The sequence below is a fragment of the Pongo pygmaeus genome, chromosome 7, assembly GCF_028885625.2.
Source record: "Pongo pygmaeus isolate AG05252 chromosome 7, NHGRI_mPonPyg2-v2.0_pri, whole genome shotgun sequence".
Classification (NCBI taxonomy): domain Eukaryota; kingdom Metazoa; phylum Chordata; class Mammalia; order Primates; family Hominidae; genus Pongo; species Pongo pygmaeus.
In genome coordinates, this window is record NC_072380.2 from 79171002 (window position 1) to 79192374 (window position 21373).

General features: G+C 37.0%; 1 protein-coding gene across 20 annotated transcripts in view; it reads left to right on the plus strand.

Moving 5' to 3' along the window:
* The window catches only part of CSPP1 (centrosome and spindle pole associated protein 1), a 136540-nt gene that overhangs the window by 14716 nt on the left and 100451 nt on the right, over positions 1-21373 (plus strand). For 10 of the 20 annotated variants that reach the window (XM_054497551.2, XM_054497549.2, XM_054497552.2 and 7 more), the window contains 5 exons: positions 409-508; positions 9954-10057; positions 15781-15861; positions 17528-17626; positions 19263-19702. In XM_054497551.2, the coding sequence (XP_054353526.2) occupies positions 409-508; positions 9954-10057; positions 15781-15861; positions 17528-17626; positions 19263-19702 (824 nt within the window). The remainder of the gene's footprint in view (positions 1-408; positions 509-9953; positions 10058-15780; positions 15862-17527; positions 17627-19262; positions 19703-21373) is intronic. The other 10 variants (XM_054497550.2, XM_054497554.2, XM_054497553.2 and 7 more) reach the window with 1 other exon arrangement.

Genomic DNA, 21373 nt, shown 5'->3' on the forward strand with positions numbered 1-21373 from the left:
ACTTTAATCTGTTTTTTTTTTTTCCATAACCCCTTCCTGCCTCTGTCTACATATCACGTAATCTAATCATGTGTTGAGTTCATTATGTGTCCCCCCAATAGTTTATAAGCTTCATGATGGCAGAAATTCTTCTATTTTTTAAAACTCTTATACTTTCAATGCTTGACAAAATGTTTGGCACTTAATGGGAACTCAGTAAATATTTGTTGGTAAGTGAATGAGTTAAATATTAGAATATCTATTATAAAATTAAAATACCTTTGGTTAATTCCTCAAACCTTACACTTAATTTCTTCTGTGATGTACTGTGTAATTTCATCAAGCTGTTTAATTAAAATTTGAGATGGGTTGTATATTTCATGGTTTTTTTTTTCTCCCTTGCTTTTGTAAACATTATATCTTTTTCAGGGAAAGTTGTCAGAGAAGCTTTCTGAAAACAGTAAGATACTGATCTCTATGGCTAAGGAAAACATACCACCAAATAGTCAACGGACCAGGGGTTCCTTAGGTATGTCATTAGATGTGCTAAACTTATTTTAAGATATCCTTAGTGGGCTCTTCTGAAAGAGGTTCGTCTTGTCAGAAAAAAAGATTTATTTGGAATCCTAGTTATTTTTCTTTCTGGAATCTTATATAAGTCAATATGGTCTACATATGAAATAGAACTCATACTGAAAACTTTGTACTTGTTTTATGTGATACTGCATTGGTTATGATTTGTGGAACTTATAGAAGAAGGTGTGTATAACATAACTTAAAAATTGAAAACTTTGAAAGGAATTTGTGTGTGTGAGAGAGAGAAGAGAAACTTATTTGTTGATTGAAAATGGTGAACTTGCTTATTTAAAAATTAAAGAAATATGCTTAAAGGGTACAAAATACTGTTTGGTGAAAGACTATTTTAATTATTGATGATCATGTTGGAATTGTAAAGAAGTTAATACTGTAGCCATACTAATGCTTAGATTATGGTATGGTATGAAAATATTTGGAAACTTTTTACCACATTTTGGCTTGTTGGTAGGTATACATTTAAAAAAAAATGTATGAATATGTAAAAATTTTTGTTTATTTATTAAAGACAGGGTCTCTCTCTCTGTCATTCAGGCTGGAGTGCAGTGGCATGATCATAGTTCAGTGTTATCTTGAACTCCTGGGTTCAAGCAGTCCTCCTGCCTTGGCCTCCCAAAGTACTACGATTACAGGCCTGAGCCACTGTGCCCAGTCTGTATGAATATATATATATATATATATATTTTTTTTTTTTTTTTTTTTCAAGACTGAGTCTGACCCTGTCGCCCAGGCTTGAGTGCAGTGGCACGATCTCGGCTCACTGCCACCTCCACCTCCCAGGTTCAGGCGATTCTCCTGTCTTGGCCTCTCAGGTAGCTGGGATTACAGGCGCATGCCACCACACTCAGCTAATTTTTTATATTTTTGATAGAGACAGGGTTTCGCCATGTTGGCCAGGCTGGTCTCGAACTCCTGACCTCAGGTGATCTGCCCGCCTGCCTCGGCCTCCCACAGCTGGGGTTACAGGCATGAGCCACTGTGCCTGACCTGTATGAATATTTTTAATGTGCATTTTGTGATTTATTGATGATGACAAACTTTTTCACAAAAAGAAAATCAACTATGATAAGTTCATCTGATGGAAGCACTGTTCTCAAATGGACAGCTTTTCATGGCTGTAGGTATACTCCTAAATTGTTTTTGTATGCCAGTGGATACAAGGGGATGCCGGCCAAGAAACTGAATAGTTAGTAAGCTTTGTCTCTCCATTAGACAAATAGCTCAAAGTGAGTGCCCTACTTTTAATATCAGATACATAGATAACTCTTTCCATTTTGAATCTCTTATAAATTATTAATATACAGCATTAGTGAACTAAGGTATTATATATTGGTAAAATTTTTTAATCTCTAAGGCTCTCAATTTTTTTTCTGTGAAATAAGTTTGATTATCTTCCAGCCCTACGTTTTTATGAATCTAAATTTTAATTATTCCAAGAGATAATTTTTAAAAAGTTTAATAGTAGTTACCTCAAGCACTAAGGTCGCTAAGGTTAGACAGAATCCCTTTTAAATTCTAGGGTTACAGCTTGCTTTGGATTGGGCTGTGATGCCTTTATGACCTGTCAGGAGCTAAACTTTGTTTCCTTGTCTTATGACATCTATCTCAAAAAGTCGTTATGGGCGAAAGTTAAATACGTGAAAAGATAGCTGGCATGTAGTTGTTACACAATAAGTATTAATTTTCTTTTTCTCCTTTACATCATTATTTTTTTTTTTTTTGAGACAGGGTCTTACTCTGTTGCCTAGGCTGGAGTGCAGTGGCATAATCTTGGCTCACTGCAAACTCCACCGTCCAGGCTTAAGTGATTCATCCTCCCTCAGCCTCCAGGTAGCTGAGACCACAGGTGAGCACCACCATGCCGGCTAACTTTTTTTTATATATATATATATTTTCTGTAGAGGTGGTGTTTCGCTATGTTGCCCAGGCTGGTCTGGTCTCGAACTCCCTAGCTCAAGCCATCCGCCTGCCTTGGCCTCCCAAAGTTCTGGGATTACAGGTGTGAGCCACTTGTGCCTGGTGTTCCATCTTTTTAAAAGTAGTGTTTTGGGCCGGGCGTGGTGGATCACGCCTGTAATCCCAACACTTTGGGAGGCTGAGGCCAGCAGATCACTTGAGGTCAGGAGTTCAAGACCAGCCTGGCCAACATGGTGAAACCCCGTCTCTACTAAAAATACAAAAAAGTTAGCCCAGCATGGTGGCGCAGGCCTATAATCCTAGCTACTTGGGAGGCTGAGGTGGGAGGATCACTTGAACCTAGGAGGTGGAGGTTGCAGTGACCGATATCATGCCCCTGCACTCCAGCCTGAGTGACAGAGAGAGACTCCATCGCAATAAAAAAAAAATGTAGTTGTTTGAATTGTCTTAGGAATTATTCTTTGATCATTACATTCACGTATGATGGAGAGTTAAAAGTATAACTGAAAGACGGTGACCTCTGCCTTTTCATTAATTGGTGTTACTTGGGCCTCTGATCTAAGCCGACTTCTCAACTTATACATTCCCCGAGTGTCCATATCTGCTCACGGGGCTTTATTTACTATTGGTGTGTTCATGACTTCTGAATCTGTATCCCCAGTCCCAGGTTATATTGCGAACTTGACCCATATGTCTGATTTTCTATTGGACATCTGTACTTGTATGATCATGTATGGCATGGGCTCAAAATCAAAATTTGCAAAATTAACTTATACTCTTGTCAAACTTTATAGTGCTCCCCATCTCACTGAGCTGGCTGCCTAGTCATCCTTGATTCTTGTCTTCTCCTGTTTCCTATATCAAGCAGTTAGACAAGTCTAGTTGATTCTAATGCATAAATCTCAAATAAGGTCACTCTGCTGTAATCCCACTGACTTTCTTTTATGGAGGCGTCTGTTGTCTGTCAGATTTTTGTAAAAGCTTCCTAGTGTTTTTGGTGGTGGTTCTGTTTTACAGTCTAGCCCCCTGTACCAAATCTCTGTATGTTTTTTATATATTTGCATAAAACAAACCTGATCATATTAGTCTCTGCTTCACACCCTTTGATGGCTTCTTTTTTTCTTATATGATAAATTTGCCATCTTAATACTTCTGCTAGATTGGGTTGGTCAATCCTGTCATGTGCTTCTAGAGGATTTGTTCTCCTCTTGAAGAGTAGTTTTGAACTTATTCAGCTTCTCTTTTGTACCACAGTGACATGCCAACTTGCCTCCCGTTGTATTTCCACTGCCTAGCACAGTGCGCAGCACTTACTGCTTGGAAGAGTTGTTTTAAACCAACGAGTTAATGTCCCCATTGCAAAAATAAAACCAATTCTCTTGGGTGTGTTGACTTTAATTTTCATGGAATGCTTCTTCCATTGCCATCTGAAACCATTTGATGCACATGGAATTTTATTAAAGAACAATATATAATTTGACTAATTTTATACTGCATAAGCATTTAGTTACTGACCTCCTGCCTGATTTATTGTGGCTTTAAAATTCAGTCAAATACATAGTTTCTCACACTGGGAAAAATGTAAAATTTGGCAACTAAGGGTTTTCCTTAAGTGGTCTCATTTAAGAATTATAAAAAACAGGTCTAATATAGGTCAAATTTGGAAATGAGGTATTGACTTAAAGCACTGTAACATCGTAGTTTGAATAAGTAATTAAGCATAGTGTAGTAATCAGTGATATATAAACTGGACATACTCATTTTATCCAATGAAAACAATCTATTGATAGCTCATAGTACAACTATCATACAACACTGTGATTTTATAAATTCTTTTCTGTTAGATACTAATGATATTCCTGATTAATTCCATGTGGCTCTTTCTACCACCATTTATACCTTTCATAAAAGGATTTGAGGTAGCATTACAGTGACTTCTGATACCAGCTACCTGCAGTTGAACCAAACTTCACAGGTTAAGGGCATAGGCCTCCACAAGACTGCCTTCACTTCAGACTCCAGCTGCAAGTTCAAGGGTCACCAGGACACCCTCAGGTCTGACCATCTGGCTATAAATTTGGGGGTTTCCCCTATCCCCTCAAGTTCAATAATTCATAAGAATGACTCACAGAACTCAAGAAAGCGCTATACTTATGGTCACAGTTTTATAGCATAAGTATACAAATTAGAACTAGCCAAAGGGAGAGACACATAGGGTAAGGTCTGGGAGGGTCCAAACAGTAAGCATCTGTTAGTCTCAGGGAGACATTACACTCCTAGCACATCAGTATGTGACAGGATACAGAATATTGCCAATCAGCCTCACCTAAGCCTGAGTGTCCAGAGTTTTTACTGGATTTTCCTTATGTAGGAATGATTGGTTGAATCATTGCTCCTTGGCTTGATCTCCAGCCCTGCTATATTCATTCCCCTTAGGCCTGGCTGATGTCACATGGCGCAAAGGCTCAACCCTCAAATCACATGGTTGGTTTCTCTGGCATGACCAGCTCCCGTTTTTGTCATCTCTGTAGCATAAACTCTCTGGGGGTTCACAATGATTCACTTTGTTAGTATGAACTGTTAGGTATGGTCCAAGGTACCCACTGTGAATAATAAAGACATTCCCATCATCTGGTAAATTTTAAGGTCAAATCCACTAGGGGCTCACAATGATTAACCTTGTTAGTGTAAACTATTAGGTGTGGTCCAAGGTGTCCACTGTGAATAATAAAGACATTCCCATTGTCTGGAAAATTTTAAGGATTTAGAGGTTACCTCCCAGGAACTGGAGACAAAGGCCATTCAATTTTTTTTTTCTTTTTTCTTTTCCAAGCCCAGAGAAAGAAACAGTCCAATTTTTTAATTACACATAGGATGTACATGATTTAGTTCATATAAGCTAATGAAAAAATGTCTTTAATAAGGAGTTTGTCAGAATACTAGTAATATTAAATTAAGAGAAAGTCACCTAAAAGTGATCTATAAAAGATCTTTTATCTCCCTAAACTGTTTCTAGGCATAATATTTGTGTTTATTTCATTAAAAGAAATTCTTACTAACTTATTATTGTTTAACAACCATTACTGGTATTATTAACAATAATCAATATTGTTGAAATACTTACATTAATCGTTTAAATGCTCCCGTTAATCTTTTAAAAATGTTTTGATACAAATGTGTGAAGGTCTTGAAACATGTAGTTTCCCCCCACCACCTAGTTTTTTTAAGGGAGAGGATCTTGCTCTGTCATCCAGGCTGGTGTGCAGTGGCACCATAATAGCTTACTGTAGCTGAAAACTCCTGGGCTCTGGGGATCTTCCTGCCTCAACCTCTTGACTAGCTAGGACTACAGGCTCAGGCCACCATGCCTGACTAATTTTTAAGTTTTTTGTAGAGATAGAGTCTTGGTATGTTGCCCAGGCTGGTTTTGAACTCTTGGGTTCAAACGATCCTCCCTTCTCTGGCTCCTAAGTAGTTGAGACTATAGGTTTGTGCCACTGCATCTGTCTAGTTGTAGTTTTAATTATTTGTTTTGAGATGGAGTCTCGCTCTGTTGCCCAGGCTGGAGTACAGTGGCGCGATCTCGGCTCACTGCAACCTCTGCCTCCTGGGTTCAAGCTATTCTCCTGCCTCAGCCTCCTGAGTAGCTAGATTACAGATGCTTGCCACCACACCCAGCTACTTTTTTTGTGCTTTTCATAGAGACAGGGTTTCACCATCTTGGTCAGGGTGGTCTCGAACTCCTTACCTCAAGTAATCCACCCACCTCGGCCTCCCAAAGTGCTGGGATTACAGGTGTGACCCACAGCACCCAGCCTTGTAGTTTTAATTATCATTCCTCTTTGTCTTAGGTTTATTCTATTGTAAACTAAATCACAGATACTCTTCTACAGTTTTTATTCATTTTGTGTGAGTCAAATGGGTCCTTGTAGTGATACCTTTATAGCTGAAATTTAAGAGTACAGTATCTCCTCAATTAGTCACATCTCCTTGTAAGTCACCCATTATGTAAAGGCCTATTATTATTTCCTATAATTTGTCTTTTGATTATTTTTACATAATGCTTTTTCATGGTAGTATAATAATGAAAAGAAAGTAAATGTTCCATGGTAATTTGTTTCATAGAGTAATTATGATGAATGCTCTGTTAGAAGATTAATTATGAAGAAGTTATATACTTTAGTCTTAAGTATTTTATGTAAGCCACAACTACTGTAGAAACCAAATACTTCTAATTACTATAGTTCTGAAACAGAATGTTAACTATCTTAGGGTCATTGATGTTATACTTGATGAAATGACATCACTTCAAATGACCCTAAAATGACACGAATACTTTACTTGCTACTAGATCCATCAGAAGACAACAGCACAATAAGTAAGCCTCACCGTGTTCCTTAGCTCATTAAGTCAGTTGAGATGCTATTGTTAATACATGGTTTAAAAGAATAGGATATTTACATTGTTCTATACAGTTCCTAATTTTATATCTGTGACTTACCTCTAATGCCATAAAATGTTGGTACAAGATGACAAAAATAAGAATTAAAAAGTTAGTGTTTTCTGTTGACTAAACATTAAATTAATAAAGTTATAAATAACTCAGAAGGCATTGTATATTGTTACTTGTCTGTTAAGACAATTTTACAATACTATTAGAATTAATAGTGAAAAACAAATACTCTTAGTAAATAAAAATTTAACTTAATATGAATAATAGGCCGGGCGCAGCGGCTGAGGCTTGTAATCCCAGCACTTTGGGAGGCCGAGGTGGGTGGATCATGAGGTCAGGAGTTTGAGACCAGCCTGGCCAATATGGTGAAACCTCGTCTCCACTAAAAATACAAAACTTAGCCAGGTGTGGTGGCTGGTGCCTGTAATCCTAGCTACTTGAGAGGCTGAGGCAGGAGAATCACTTGAACCTTGTAGGTGGAGGTTGCAGTGAGCCAAGATTGCACCACTGCACTCCAGCCTGGGCAACAGAGTGAGACTTCGTCTCAAAAAAAAAAAAATATATATATATATATATATATATATATGTATATATGAATAATAATGTAAATGAAAATGAATTATGTTTTTCTTTCCATTCTTCCACATAAACCCACCAAGTAGAATTGAAAAACAGCAGTAAAAGCCACCTTAAACATACACTTTTTGTAAATTTGTAAATTGCTTGTTCCTGAATGGGCAGGTAGTGTGTTGGCATCATCCTGGCAGCATTGTTGTCTTTTACTCCTTGGCACAATAGAACATCCATTGTGACCCTGTGTGACTAGTGATATGTAACTTTGGTAACTACCTCTCTCTATGCAGTCAGACCGCTAACAGGAGAAATGGAATATTAAGTATAGTATATTGTTCCCCTTCACCTTTTCTCATTTCTTCCTCTGGCTCAGGCACTCATTCATATATTCATTTGCAGATTTATTCAATGAACATTTTCTTGGGTTAAAGTTATGTGCCAGCATTATGAAATTGAATAGCTCATGGGCCTTGCCTTCATAGATTTTATAGTTTAGTTTTATATATGATGTTCCATTCTGAACATGAGAATCAAAACTTTCTCTCCTTAGGCTTGAGTTCTGTATCTTTAAAAAAAGGTTTAGATTCCTTCAAAAGGAAACAGTTCCTTTCTAGGATGATTTAAAATTCCAAGCATATGGAATGCTTTAGTTTCTTTTGGAAGAGAGTTAGAAGCATGCGTAAGAGGTGTCCCTAAGGAATCCTCTGTTATACCCTCTATCATCAAGGAGTTAAATAGGCCAGAAATGTTTATCAAGAGAATTCCAGTGTTGATAGCGGTAAGTGGATTTTAGTATTCTGTAAGAATCCATAAACATCCACTTATGTTTATATTACACTGGCCTTTTCCCTGCCTGAAATGTTTCAGTGATGTAGTAAAGCAGTGATATGACACATTCTTGAAAAGTTCCCATCATTCAGCTACATTGTGAGAAATAAGGCACAAAATGGTGATTTTTATATCAGTTTGTAAACTACAGTCAAATTTTATTTCATCTATAGTGCTCATAGCTGAATCTTTAAGGAAAGTTTTGGCCGGGCATGGCGGCGCATGCCTGTAGTCCTAGGTGCTTGGGAGGCTGAGATGGGAGGATTGCTTGAGGCCAGGAGGTAGAGGCTGCAACGTGCCATGATCACGCCACTGCGCTCAAGCCTAGGTAACAGAGCGAGACCCTGTCTAAAGAAAAAAAAAAGACAAGTTTTATTTTGTTTAGAAATGATAATTTTTTAATACTATAGTATTATGTGTATAGTAGGACTAAAAAAGGGATGAAGCTTCAGAAATCTGAATACTCATCTACTGTCTATGCTACTTGACATAGTATTTTATTATTGAAGGTTTGAAAAGTATATAATTTGATTTTTGATAGCTTTGTTGAGATATAATTTACACACCATAACATTTACCTATTTAAAGCGTACAATTCAATGGTTTTTAGTGTATTTACAAGTTGTACAGTCATCATTGTCATCATCCCTAAATGTAATTTGATTTTTAAATTTTGTGTTAAGGAAATACTACTCAAATTCGACGTTTTTCTTCAAAAATTAACATCCATTTACAGAGTTTCTATTTGGGATGATGAAAAAATTCTGGAAATGGATAGTGGTGATGGTTGTACAACATTGTACATGTACTTAATGCCACTGAATTGCATGCTTAAAATGATTAAAATGGTAGGTTTTATATTATATACATTTTACTACAATAAAAATTAATATCCATTTTTATGAAATCAGAAGTGGTTTAACTTTAGAAGTTTTTAGGAATTTCATCCTATCTGAATGCTCTTTGATATAAAAAGAAAATAAAAAAAAAAGAAATGTCATCCTAAGCAACACATGGCCCTAATAATTTTTTCTCAGAAACATGTTATATTAAAGATATTCTTGTATGCTAAAAAAATAATGTTATTAGTTTTCCTAGACTGAAAATGATGCATTAAAATTGTTGTTGGTATTTATTTTTATAGAAATTAGTGTATAATTAAGTGAAGAAGTAAAGATAATTAGCTTTTCTTTAATTTTGCTGTTCTTGAGAAAGCAAGATGCCAAACAATGCTGGACTACTTGTCTTAACTGGGGGAAAAAGTAAATATAATGCACACATGCATATAAATATGTATATGATAATATAAAAGTATCTGTTTATAGGTGCATTAAAAAATTCTCTGCATGGAGACAAAAAATAACAATGTTTGTTGTTCTGGACAGGAGAACAGGGTGGCTAGGGCTCATGGGTGAGAACGATATTTTTGATAATATTTTTGATTATGTGAATGTATTATCTATTGAGACATTTTAAGTAAAAAGCTTACCCTAATCCTACTCTTGGAATCAGCATAATTCTGTTCCTTCTTACTGTGCTTTGTTACAGGAAGTAGAACTTTGAGATTGGTTTGAAAATGAATTATACTGAGAAGTTGTTTTTTTTCTAGGAATTGATTATGGATTAAGTTTACCACTTGGAGAAGACTATGAACGGAAGAAACATAAATTAAAAGAAGAATTGCGGCAAGATTACAGACGTTATCTTACTCAGGTAATGAGTTCTATTAATAAGTTGGGTTTAATGTTTCAGAATTCAGCTCCTAAATTTGTTTTCATAAGGTATTAGTCATATGTGTTAATTTTTAGGTTTTCAGTGGTACTAGCAAAGTAGTATTATAGTCAAAGTTAAGTGGCATATATGACATTGATAGAGAAAAAAAATATTGCTGAGAACTGGTGCCGTAGAATAATACAGACTTTTGACCTTTTGACTAAGGCAGTGGATTCTAATTTTAAGTGAGATTGTTAATTATGGTTTTTCATGTTTTCTGTAAAGTTGTCATGGTTTGAAGTAGTCCAGTCGTGGTTTCCCACTCTTCTACACCCCCCAACTATGTATTAAAATGACATATGGAGTTCTAGTTGCTAATTATTTTCCTATGAGCCAAGCTTATAAAATTACATTTAATTATTTAGCCACTAAAGCTTTTGTTTTATGATCTCATATTTTACTTAGCAGAACTCTTGAGTATTTTTGTTAAATTATATAATGGCCAAAGTAAGGTTTATTGTAAGTTTTAAATTTAGGTTGTAAAATTATTTTAAACAATTATGATATTTGTTGTCATCTCAAAATATTCTTTAGTTTTTTACTGCTTTGTGTTTGTTCCAAATGTACAAATGTCTGTTACTTATTCTGATTTACACATGGAGAGAATGAACTTTGACTTAATACACTTTGTCAATGGTTTGTTTCCCTTGACTTTAGGGCATTACACAAGGGAAAAGAAAGGTAGGGTTGTCTGCAATACGTCCTCCTTCAGTTTTTTCTTTCTTTTTTTTTTACGCTCTAGTAGGCTGCAATCATTTGCATTTATGAGATTCAAAACAATTAGGAAAACGGGTTCATTTGTGATTTTGAGATGTTTGAGTGGCACCATTTTGTATTCTTGCTTTTAGCAGATGACAGCGTACACATTATAATTTTCCGTTAATATAGTCATTACTTTTGATTCCTGCTTTGCATTTGTGTTTATTGCTTTCTTATGCATTCTTTTTGAATATTCTGCAGTTAAGTCTGTTTTCAGCACGCAATTTTTTGTTTCTCAAATTACACTAATCACAGTAAGATTAATAGAGTTGTAGAATATCCAAGATATTTGAACTACATGTTGTCAGAACTTGGATTACTCTGTTTTTCCACCAAAATCTATAGATTGCATTGTCCGTTTATATTGGAAAACAAAGAGAAACAGTTTATGGTTTTACAAAACTGGTTTTAAAAGGAATCTCACAAATTCAACATTCAACTAACATATTTTAAACACTTATTATGAAGATATATCAGGTATCCATCCTGTCTTCAAGAGGCTTAGAATTTAGTTGTAGAGATAACATTCATATGATTCAGAGAGTGGTAACTACAAGAAGGATATAATGATCAAGGAAGTCCTCATAGTGGGAATTTCTATTTTGTGAGGCAATCTAGATTTGGATGATCTAGAGAGAGAATCGAAGCGAGAAAGCTTTTCAGATGGACAGCATAGAGTAAAGGAGGACCTAGAGGGTAGACTTCAGCTTTGTATGAATGAGGCATATTAGGTTTACCAGCCTGACTGGGTCAGAGTATCATTCTTTTTGAGAGTAGTAAGAAATAACGATGTATATAGGATAGGATCAAATTAGAAGGCAGTGGATTTTTAACTTGTTATATGCAATAGGCAGTGATGAGCATCATACTTTCTTAAATAGCCTGTGAAGAGCATGGTAACTGTGTTTTAGGACAGTTAGTTCTGCATGTAGAGACTCTCATTGTCTTAAATTGCTGCTCAACTTCTTAACTGATTTCCTTGTGCTAATTTACTTCACCCTCCAAGCTATTTTCCAGAATGATTCAGTCCCTAACTCATTCAAATATGTCAGTATCCCCTTACTGCCTCCAGGATAAAAATTCAAATTTCTTAGCATGGCACATGTCTTTCATGTTCCAGCCTGACTCCCTGGGCTTATACCTTATTATCTTCCCCTTCCCTACCTCTTCTTATTGCGTGTTTTCCTCTGGTATCAGATATCTACCATTTTTCTCTTGTAGGTTTTGCATTACTCCCTAGGTAAGATTTTTAAAAAGGATAGTGGTGGGGGACATAAGAAGAAATTGCCTTCATGAAAGTACAAATCTTTAAATTCAAAGGGATGTGAAGGAGTTTTTTTTAGATTTTTTTGTTTGTTTTTTGTTGTTTTTTTTTTTTAGACAGAGTCTTGCTCTGTCGCCCAGCCTGGAGTGCAGTGGTACGATCTTGGCTGACTGCAATCTCCGCCTCCCGGGTTCAAGCGATTCTTCTGCCTCAGCTTCCCAAGTAGCTGGAACTACAGGCGTCCACCACCATGCCTGGCTAATTTTTTTGTACTTTTAGTAGGGACGGGGTTTCACCATATTGGCCAGGCTGGTCTCAAACTCCTGACCTTGTGATCTGCCCACTTCGGCCTCCTAAAGTGCTGGGATTACAGGCATGAGCCACTGCCCCCGGCCAGTTTTTTAGATTATTAAGAATATAGTCGGCCGGGGGCGCGGTGGCTCACGCCTGTAATCCCAGCACTTTGGGAGGCAGAGGCGGGCGGATCACAAGGTCAGGAAATCGAGACCATCCTGGCTAACACGTTGAAACCCCGTCTCTACTAAAAATACAAAAAAATTAGCCAGGCGTGGTGGCAGGCGCCTGTAGTCCCAGCTACTTGGGAGGCTGAGGCAGGAGAATGGCGTGAACCCTGGAGGCAGAGCTTGCGGTGAACCGAGATCGCGCCACTGCACTCCAGCCTGGGCGACAGAGTGAGAATCCGTCTCAAAAAAAAAAAAAAAAAAAAAAAAAAGAATATAGTCTTGTAGAGGAGCAGTATTTCCTTAAAATTAGAGAGACAGTCTTTTGTTCACATTTGAGAAGGTGGGAATGGAAGGGAAAGCAAGAGAAAAAGAAAACTACACAGACTATAGGGAGCTGGCTGCAGCTTCCTGGACCCCTTGAAATATGTATGGTTTCCAGGTCCCACTCATATCTCTTGTGGCTTCCAGACTTGGATTCCATGGATATTTGAGTTAAAAAAAAATCAAGTCTTTTAATTTTGCCAAGAAGAGTTATTAAAACAAACAACTACCGTCTTTTTTCGTGTTTTAATTAATTTTTTTTTCTTGAGCCCTTCCTGCCCAGAGATGGTTTCCTGTTTTTAGAATAAAAGATGCTTGACCATCTAAACACAGAAAAGACATGTTCTCAGGGGAACAGTTTTTAAATTAAGTCAGTTAATTAATATCCCCAGCCCAGACCTCCATCCTGAACTTCAGACTTTTCTAGCTGGCTGCATAACTCACATTTTCACTTTGAAATTTACCTGATATCTTATGTAGACCATGTCCAAAAGAGAATTCTTGATTTCTGTTCTTCCCACCCTCATGCCTGATAAACCTGCACTATCCGTAGCCTGTCCTTTTAATTTCCTTTTTGTCACAGTAATTATTACCTTCTAGCATGCTGTATAATTACTCCTCATTATGTTTATTATTTCTTTTTCATTTTCCCCAGCTTGAATGTATGCTTTTGGAGGACAGGAATCTTTATCTGTTTTTTTCAGTCCCAAATGTATCAGAAGTTTGGGCACATGGTAGGCACTTAGTATTTATTGAATGAATGAATGATTAAAATTTAGCTTTTTGAAAAAACTCACTATGTTGTTCTTTTTTTAAGAATTAAAAAAGTTTTTTTGGTAGAGACAGGGTAATAAAGAAAAAGTGGGTTTTTTTTTGTTTTTTTTTTTAAATACCCAAGCTGGTCTCGAACTCTTGGGCTCAAGTGTCCCTCCTGCCTTGGCCTCCCAAAGTGCTGGGATTACAGACATGAGCCACCACTCCCTGCCTATGTTGTTGTTATTGTTTATTCTTTTCATTTTCTTGAAAATTTCGAACATCATTCTTGACCCATGTTTGGAATGGGAAATTGCCCAGCGAAGGAGTGAGGATGTTAAATCTATGTTCCTGGTTGGAACTATGAATGGGTTTTTCCATGCATTTATAACTCTACAAAATAATTAGGTTTATAGTGTACTTCAGTATATAGGAGGTAAAATCACTCAGGGATCTGGTCATGTGTCTTATTTTTTCCTTGTCAGGTAAGTTTAGAGTTCTATACAGCCAACTTTCAAATTAGCTTTTGTAGCACAACTCATTTGTAAATTCAGATTTAATGACACTTTATTTATTTATTTTTGAGACAGATTCTCACTCTGTCACCCAGGCTAGAGTGCAGTGGTGCTGATCTTGGCTCGCTGCAACCTCTGCTTCTTGGGTTCAGGTGATTCTCCTGCCTCAGCCTCCCAAGTAGCTGGGACTACAGGCGTGCGGCCCCAAGCCCAGCTAATTTTTTGTGTTTTTAGTAGAGACGGGGTTTCGCCTTGTTGCCCAGGCTGGTCCAAACTCCTGAGCTCAAGTGATCCGCCTGCTTCGACCTCCCAACCTGCTATGATTACAGGTATGAGCCACCCTGCCTGGCCAGATTTAATGAAACTTTATTAATCACTTAGTTTTGCTAATTACTGTCTTTCCATAATGTTTTGAATACAATGCTATTGTAGTTAAACGTTGTTTTGTGGTTATTTGCTTACATGTCTGTTTCTGCAGCTGAATTGTAAATCCCTTGAATATAGGGAAAATATATTTGTATCCCTACCACCTGAAAATAGTACCTGCATAGTATTAGATGGTTGCTAATTGCTTGTTTAATGAATAAATAAAAGGCATGGAATTAGGCAGGTTGACAATTATTGAGTTATTTTATCCTTATAACCTAGTGATGTGTAGATGGCATTATTTCTGTTTTTCAGACAAGGAAACTGAAATGAAGTGAAGTAAATTATTACAAAGTGTTTGACTACTAAGTAACAGTACCAGAAAGTTGGAGATCATATGTATTTTTTTACCAATTGGGGATCATGTGTATTTTTTTTTTTTTTTTTTTTTTTACCAGTTCTTTGTATTTGCTTTACAGCTTTCAAAGCGATTTTATATTTTTTATCCTCCTTCATCCTTATACCAGCTTTGGTAGGTAGGCAGAGCAGGTACTATTCTCATTTTACAGAAGAAGAAAGTGTCTGTCAGAAAAGTTAAGTGACTTCCCCAGTGTTACACAACTAATAAGTGCTTGGGCTAGTTGTAGATCCTAGATCTTTTGACTGCTAGTCTAATGCTGCCTCTATTACACTGCATTACTTAAATGCTTAATGAACAAGATTGGAGGAACACATAAACAACATTCATAGTTTATATCTATTGGCATTTCAGTAGATATTCACTCACATAATTTTAGGAAAAATAGAAAAAAAACTTGTGGCATGCATTAAGATATTTGTGAGGAAGTTTAAATTTGCCTTGAGAACAAAAAGACAGTAGAGCACTGATAATGAAGAGTGTGTGCTTAGAAGACGAATATAAATTGGGAAATTTTTTTCATGCTTCTAATCATCTTGAATCAATAGACATATATATTGCACATGAAAATTAAGGCCTGATTTTCCCTTTCAGGGAGTTGTTGATTGGAAGAAAATTCTCTTTTTTCCAAATGCTTTTGGTATGGTCTATGTAGATTTGTAGTTTCTGTCTTCATTCCATTTCATTCATTTGCTCTGCATAATATAATACTAGTTTAGAATATAGAATGCAAAGACACATTTATGCAACATATTTTATAAAGGCAATTAGGTAATATATTTTTTTAATGTGTATATATACAGAAAAATTTTCTATCTACGAGTGAAACAGATCCATCTACTTTGGGAGTTTCTCTTCCTATTGGTGAGAGGTTATCTGCTAAGGTAGGTGGATAGGAGTAGTTATTGTGGGTAGCAGTTTTCCAAGGCATCAAAATCATAGAAGAACATACTGCTGATTTAAATGCAAATGGAAGATCATATCATTTCTCCATACTTGAATATATTTCTAGTTCAAAAATCCGTGGAGTCATATTTATCCTGTTTAAAAAAATTTTCTTGAACACAAGATTTGTAACTATGTATTTCTTTAATATGTTGATTCTTTTGCTGTATTCAGTTACACTTAACTGAATATTCAGAATTCAGTTTTTTCAGCATTGATTTCTGACTATAAAGTTTATGCTATGTAACACAGTTATTGGAATGAGTGGATGTGAAATTATAGTGAGCTTTTATGTAGGGTGAGGGTAAGGGTTCTTTGAATGTGTGATTCTGACACTCCATTAATACACGTCCATATTCCTTAGAGGTGAAAGTGATAAAGCACTGTACACCTCTTGTAGTGACTCAGGTCTCACCAGAGTATATCAGAGATCATGAAATAGTATATAAGACAAAATAGACAGTTAATAAATTTCAAAAGACAGACCTAGTTTCTTTTTTTTTCTTTTTTTTTTTTGAGACGAAGTATCACCCTGTTGCCCAGGCTGGAGGGCAGTGGCAGGGTCTTGGCTCACTGCAATCTCCACCTTCCCAGTTCAAGCGATTCTCCGCCTCAGCCTCCCGAGTAGCTGGAGGCAGGATTACAGGTGCCTGCCGCCAAGCCCTGCTAATTTTTTGTGTTTTTAGTAGAGATGGGGTTTCACAATGTAGGCCAGGCTGGTCTCGAGCTCCTGACCTCATGATTCACCCGCCTCAGCCTCCCAAAGTACTGGCATTACAGGCGTGAGCCACCACTCCCAGCTGACCTAGTTTCTTTAGTACTTTTTTAGATTGTGTTGTTTTAGCGACACGGGAATATTAAAATTTAAGAACATTTTTTAATCTTATATATTTATGTTTTAACAGAACATTTCATTATAATATTTTATAATCTGTGATCATTTTGCCTTTTTAAGTTTAAAACATAAAGGATCATTTTTTAACCTTGGAAAGCAAATGGTTAGCAGCAGGTGCTTCGGGGGAGTGGGTTGGGCATTAGGAGAGGGAGGTGTCCCTGAGAAGGAAAGAAGGAAGGTAACCCCATCATATCTCTTTGGAAACATGCAAATAACAGATCTCCTGGCAAACACAATCATCATATTTACTAGTGGGAGAGATTTATCTCTGAATGCTTTTGGCAGAATACACCTGGTTTGTCTAGGATTGCTGTTGGGAATCAAACCTGGAATCTATGGATTTATGTGGCATGGCTCTTTGGAAAATGTCATCTAAGCTCTGTTAACTATTGGAGTGTAAAATGGAGATGTTTCATGAACGAAGCAACTCCCTTCTGTTAGAGACCTCATGTATTAATGGACCAAAGCGTGTAGTCATGCATATTTTCATGTGACAAGAAAGACCTGGGGAGCTGTATGGGTGTCCTCAAACGTCTTCCAACTTCTCCCATACCTTTCAGTGACATCTGTCCTTGAAATTATTAGTAAAGCTTGATTCTGGGTAAGAGTTCTGATATGTATGATTCAGATTTGACATTCTGATAGAACATTGAGGTATTTTTTTTTCCTGAAGTTGAAGTTTAACATTGCCTTTTGATTTTTATTTTAAGGAAAGGTTGAAACTTGAACGTAACAAAGAATACAATCAGTTTCTCAGGGGTAAGGAAGAATCCAGTGAAAAGTTCAGACAGGTGGAAAAGAGTACTGAGGTAGGTTTTGCTTTTGAAGTAAATCTGTACTACTACTACCACAGGTTGAATATTTTGTACTTGAAAAGTTTTTTCTATTTTAGACATTTTACTTTTTTTTTTTGTAAATACTTTCAAAATTAAGCCAAATTAAACCAAACACAGGACATTTAAATATTTAGTTTTGGAAGTTATTTTATCTCATATTGAAGAACTTTTAACATTTAATTGGGGAGATTTAATTTTAGAGATCAGTTTTGTTAAGTGATTTTCATTTATTTTTAAAAATTTAAATGAGTTTTTATGTTGACAATTCCTAGCTATGTTTGTTTTTTTCAAAATTTAAGGATCAATTAGCCGGACATGGTGGCAGGCGCCTGTAATCCCAACTACTTGGGAGGCTGAGGAGAATCACTTGAACCTGGGAGGCAGAGGTTGCAGTGAGCCAAGATTGCCTCACTGCACTCCAGCCTGGGTGACAGAGCGAGACCTGGTCTGAAAAAAAAGAAGGATGATTGATGTATCTGGGGCCAAAACATTTACCACTTTCTATATCCTTTGTGTTGAGAATTTAATTTGAAATATTTTGAAGTAATATCTCCTGGGATAGGAATTTGCATTTAGTTTATCCTCTCTTTCTTTTCTTTTCTTTTTTTTTTTGAGACGGAGTCTTGCTCTGTCACCCAGGCTGGAATGCAGTGGCGCAACGTCAGCTCACTGCAACCTCCGCTTCCTGGCTTCAAGCGATTCTCCTGCCTCAGCCTCCGGAGTAGCTGGGATTACAGGTGCCTGCCACCACGCCTGGCTAATTTTTATATTTTTAGTAGAGTTGGGGTTTTAGCATGTTGGTCAGGCTGGTCTTGAACTCCTGACTTTGTGATCCGCTTGCCTTGGCCTCCCAAAGTGCTGGGATTACAGGCGTGAGCCACCGGGCCCTGCCACAGAAAGGTAAAATTTTCTTGAAGTTTTTTTTTCTAAAAAAATATATGGGTGATTAATGTTGCCTAGGCTGGTCTTGAACTCCCAGGCTCAAGCAATCCACTGGCCTCCACCTAGAATTTTTATGTAATAAGCTTTTCATAAACTGTACAATTTGATGAGTTTTAGGATATGTAAACCACAATCAAGATAACGAGCGTATCCTGTATCCCCCAAAGTGGTTCTGGAACCCTTTGGAATCTGTGTGTCCTCACTGTCCTCCACTCATTCCCACACTGTCTCCAGATCTTCCTCACCTGACTTCTATCACCCTAGACTAGTTTACATTTGATCATTTACTATAAATGGATCATACAGGATATACTAGTTTTGGGGGTATGGCTTCTTTCACTCAGTATGATTATTTTGAGGTTCATTTGTGTTGTTGAGTGTATGGATAATTCATTCCGTTTTGTTGCATAGTAATGTTCCATTGCATGGCTGTATCAGCTTGTTTATCCATTCCCCTGTTGATGGACATTTGAGTTATTTCTGGTTTTTGCTATTACAAGTAAAGCTCATACGAACATTCATGTAAAAACAAATATATATATATATATGTGATTAAATAAACATCAGAGCTGAAATGATAGACTAAGTATAAATTGAGGGTTTAATTACCTTATAAGAGATAGTTTCTCATCAAGTTTTGCTTCTTTTTTCTTTTTTAATTGAACAGCCCAAGAGTCAGAGAAATAAAAAACCTATTGGTCAAGTTAAGCCTGATTTAACTTCACAAATACAGACATCTTGTGAAAATTCAGAGGGTCCTAGAAAAGATGTCTTAACTCCTTCAGAGGCATATGAAGAACTTCTGAACCAAAGACGACTAGAGGAGGACAGATACCGACAACTAGATGATGAAATCGAATTAAGGAATAGAAGAATTATTAAAAAAGCAAATGAAGAAGTGGGCATTTCCAACCTAAAACATCAAAGGTTTGCAAGCAAGGCTGGCATTCCAGATAGAAGATTTCACAGATTTAATGAGGATCGTGTTTTTGATAGACGGTATCATAGACCAGACCAAGATCCTGAAGTAAGTGAAGAAATGGATGAGAGGTTTAGATATGAAAGTGATTTTGATAGAAGACTTTTGAGAGTGTATACAAGTGACAGGTATTTACAACTTCATTTTTATTTTCTTTATTTGCTTAATATAGCAAATTAATTGTTAATATTTGCTGTTGTTACTTTTTATCATTATACTAGGGAGAAGCAGTTTTGATTTATCATAATTAATTCTAAGATGCTGTCAGTTTTAAGTTGTATCATTATTTTATGTCCCACTGAGGGGAAAAAGAAAACACTCAAGGTGGGGGCCCTGTTGTAAAGTTGGAAAACTGAAAGGCTACACCCTTTATGTAAAAGTATGTGAGTTGGAAGTAGTCATTCCCACAGAAAGGGACAGAGAGGAAACGTCCACATCCCAACCTTGGCAGTGAGTGGAGAGTAAAGATACAAACAACCTTCCCTGAGAATTTGAAGTGTAAATTAGTACTGATTCAAGTTCACAGTCCGAATTCATACTGCCAGTAGCGTCCAAAGAAACCTTGAGGCAAGAATTCAGAGTTGTCTCAATTCATAGTGCTCTTGGATGAGGGGAAAAATAACTCTGCAATAACTTGACATAAAACCAGGTCATTGGCTATTCTGACTTCCAATATTAAAATGTGGCCAGGCGTGGTGGCTCATGCCTGTAATCCCAGCACTTTGGGAGGCTGAGGCGGGCGGATCACGAGGTAAGGAGGTTGAGACCAGCCTGACCAACAGGGTGAAATTCCGTCTCTACTAAAAATACAAAAATTAGCCAGGTATGGAGGTGCGCACCTGTAATCCCAGCTACTCAGAAGGCTGGGGCAGGAGAATCACTTAAACCCGGGAGGCAGAGGTTGCAGTGAGCGGAGATGACGCCACTGCACTCCAGCCTGGGCGATAAGGTGAGACTGTCTCCAAAAAAAAGTGTGGCCGGGCGTTGTGGCTCACGCTTGTAATCCCTGCAGTTTGGGAGGCCAAGGCAGGCAGATCACTGGAGGTCAGGAGTTTGAGACCAAACTGACCAACATGGTGAAACCTCATCTGTACTAAAAATACAAAAATTAGCCAGGTGTGGTGGGACGTGCCTATAATCCCAGCTACTCGGGAGGTGGAGGCAGGAGAATCGCTTGAACCTGGGAGGCAGAGGTTGTGGTGAGCCGAGATTGTGCCACTGAACTCCAGCCTGGGCGACAGAGCGAGACTCTGTCTCAACAACAACAATAAAAATAAATAAATAAAATGTGTGAAAAAAGGATACCTTAAAATAGATGAAATACAATTTATTCCTGTAGTCGTAAGTTTTTTCAGTCAGATTTTCAGATGGTTTTCAGTTCCTTTGAATGTTTTTGTGACACTACTTATAATTTCTTAACTGCTACAATGAGGTTTTATTGTTGTATTTATCATAAATTGATACTTGCCATAGTTTAACCTGTTTTGGAGATAAGAATACCTCAGGGTCTCATATTTGTCGTTGACTTGTTTACTTGACAAGTGTTAATACATTTTGAGCAGCTTTTGGGACCTGCTTTATTTGCTAGTCCAAATAGATTAGTTTTTAAGTATTTTAGAAAATGTTTTCGGGGTAGTGCTGTACATTCAGTATTTTAACTATTAATTACAATACAAAGCTTTTACAGTTCTTTGTCTTCTACATTCTGTAGCTGTTATGTCCTCACACAATATTTTTAATATTTACCTTGATTTAGGTAATTTGAATGAAGGATTAGAATTTGGAAACGGCAATTATAG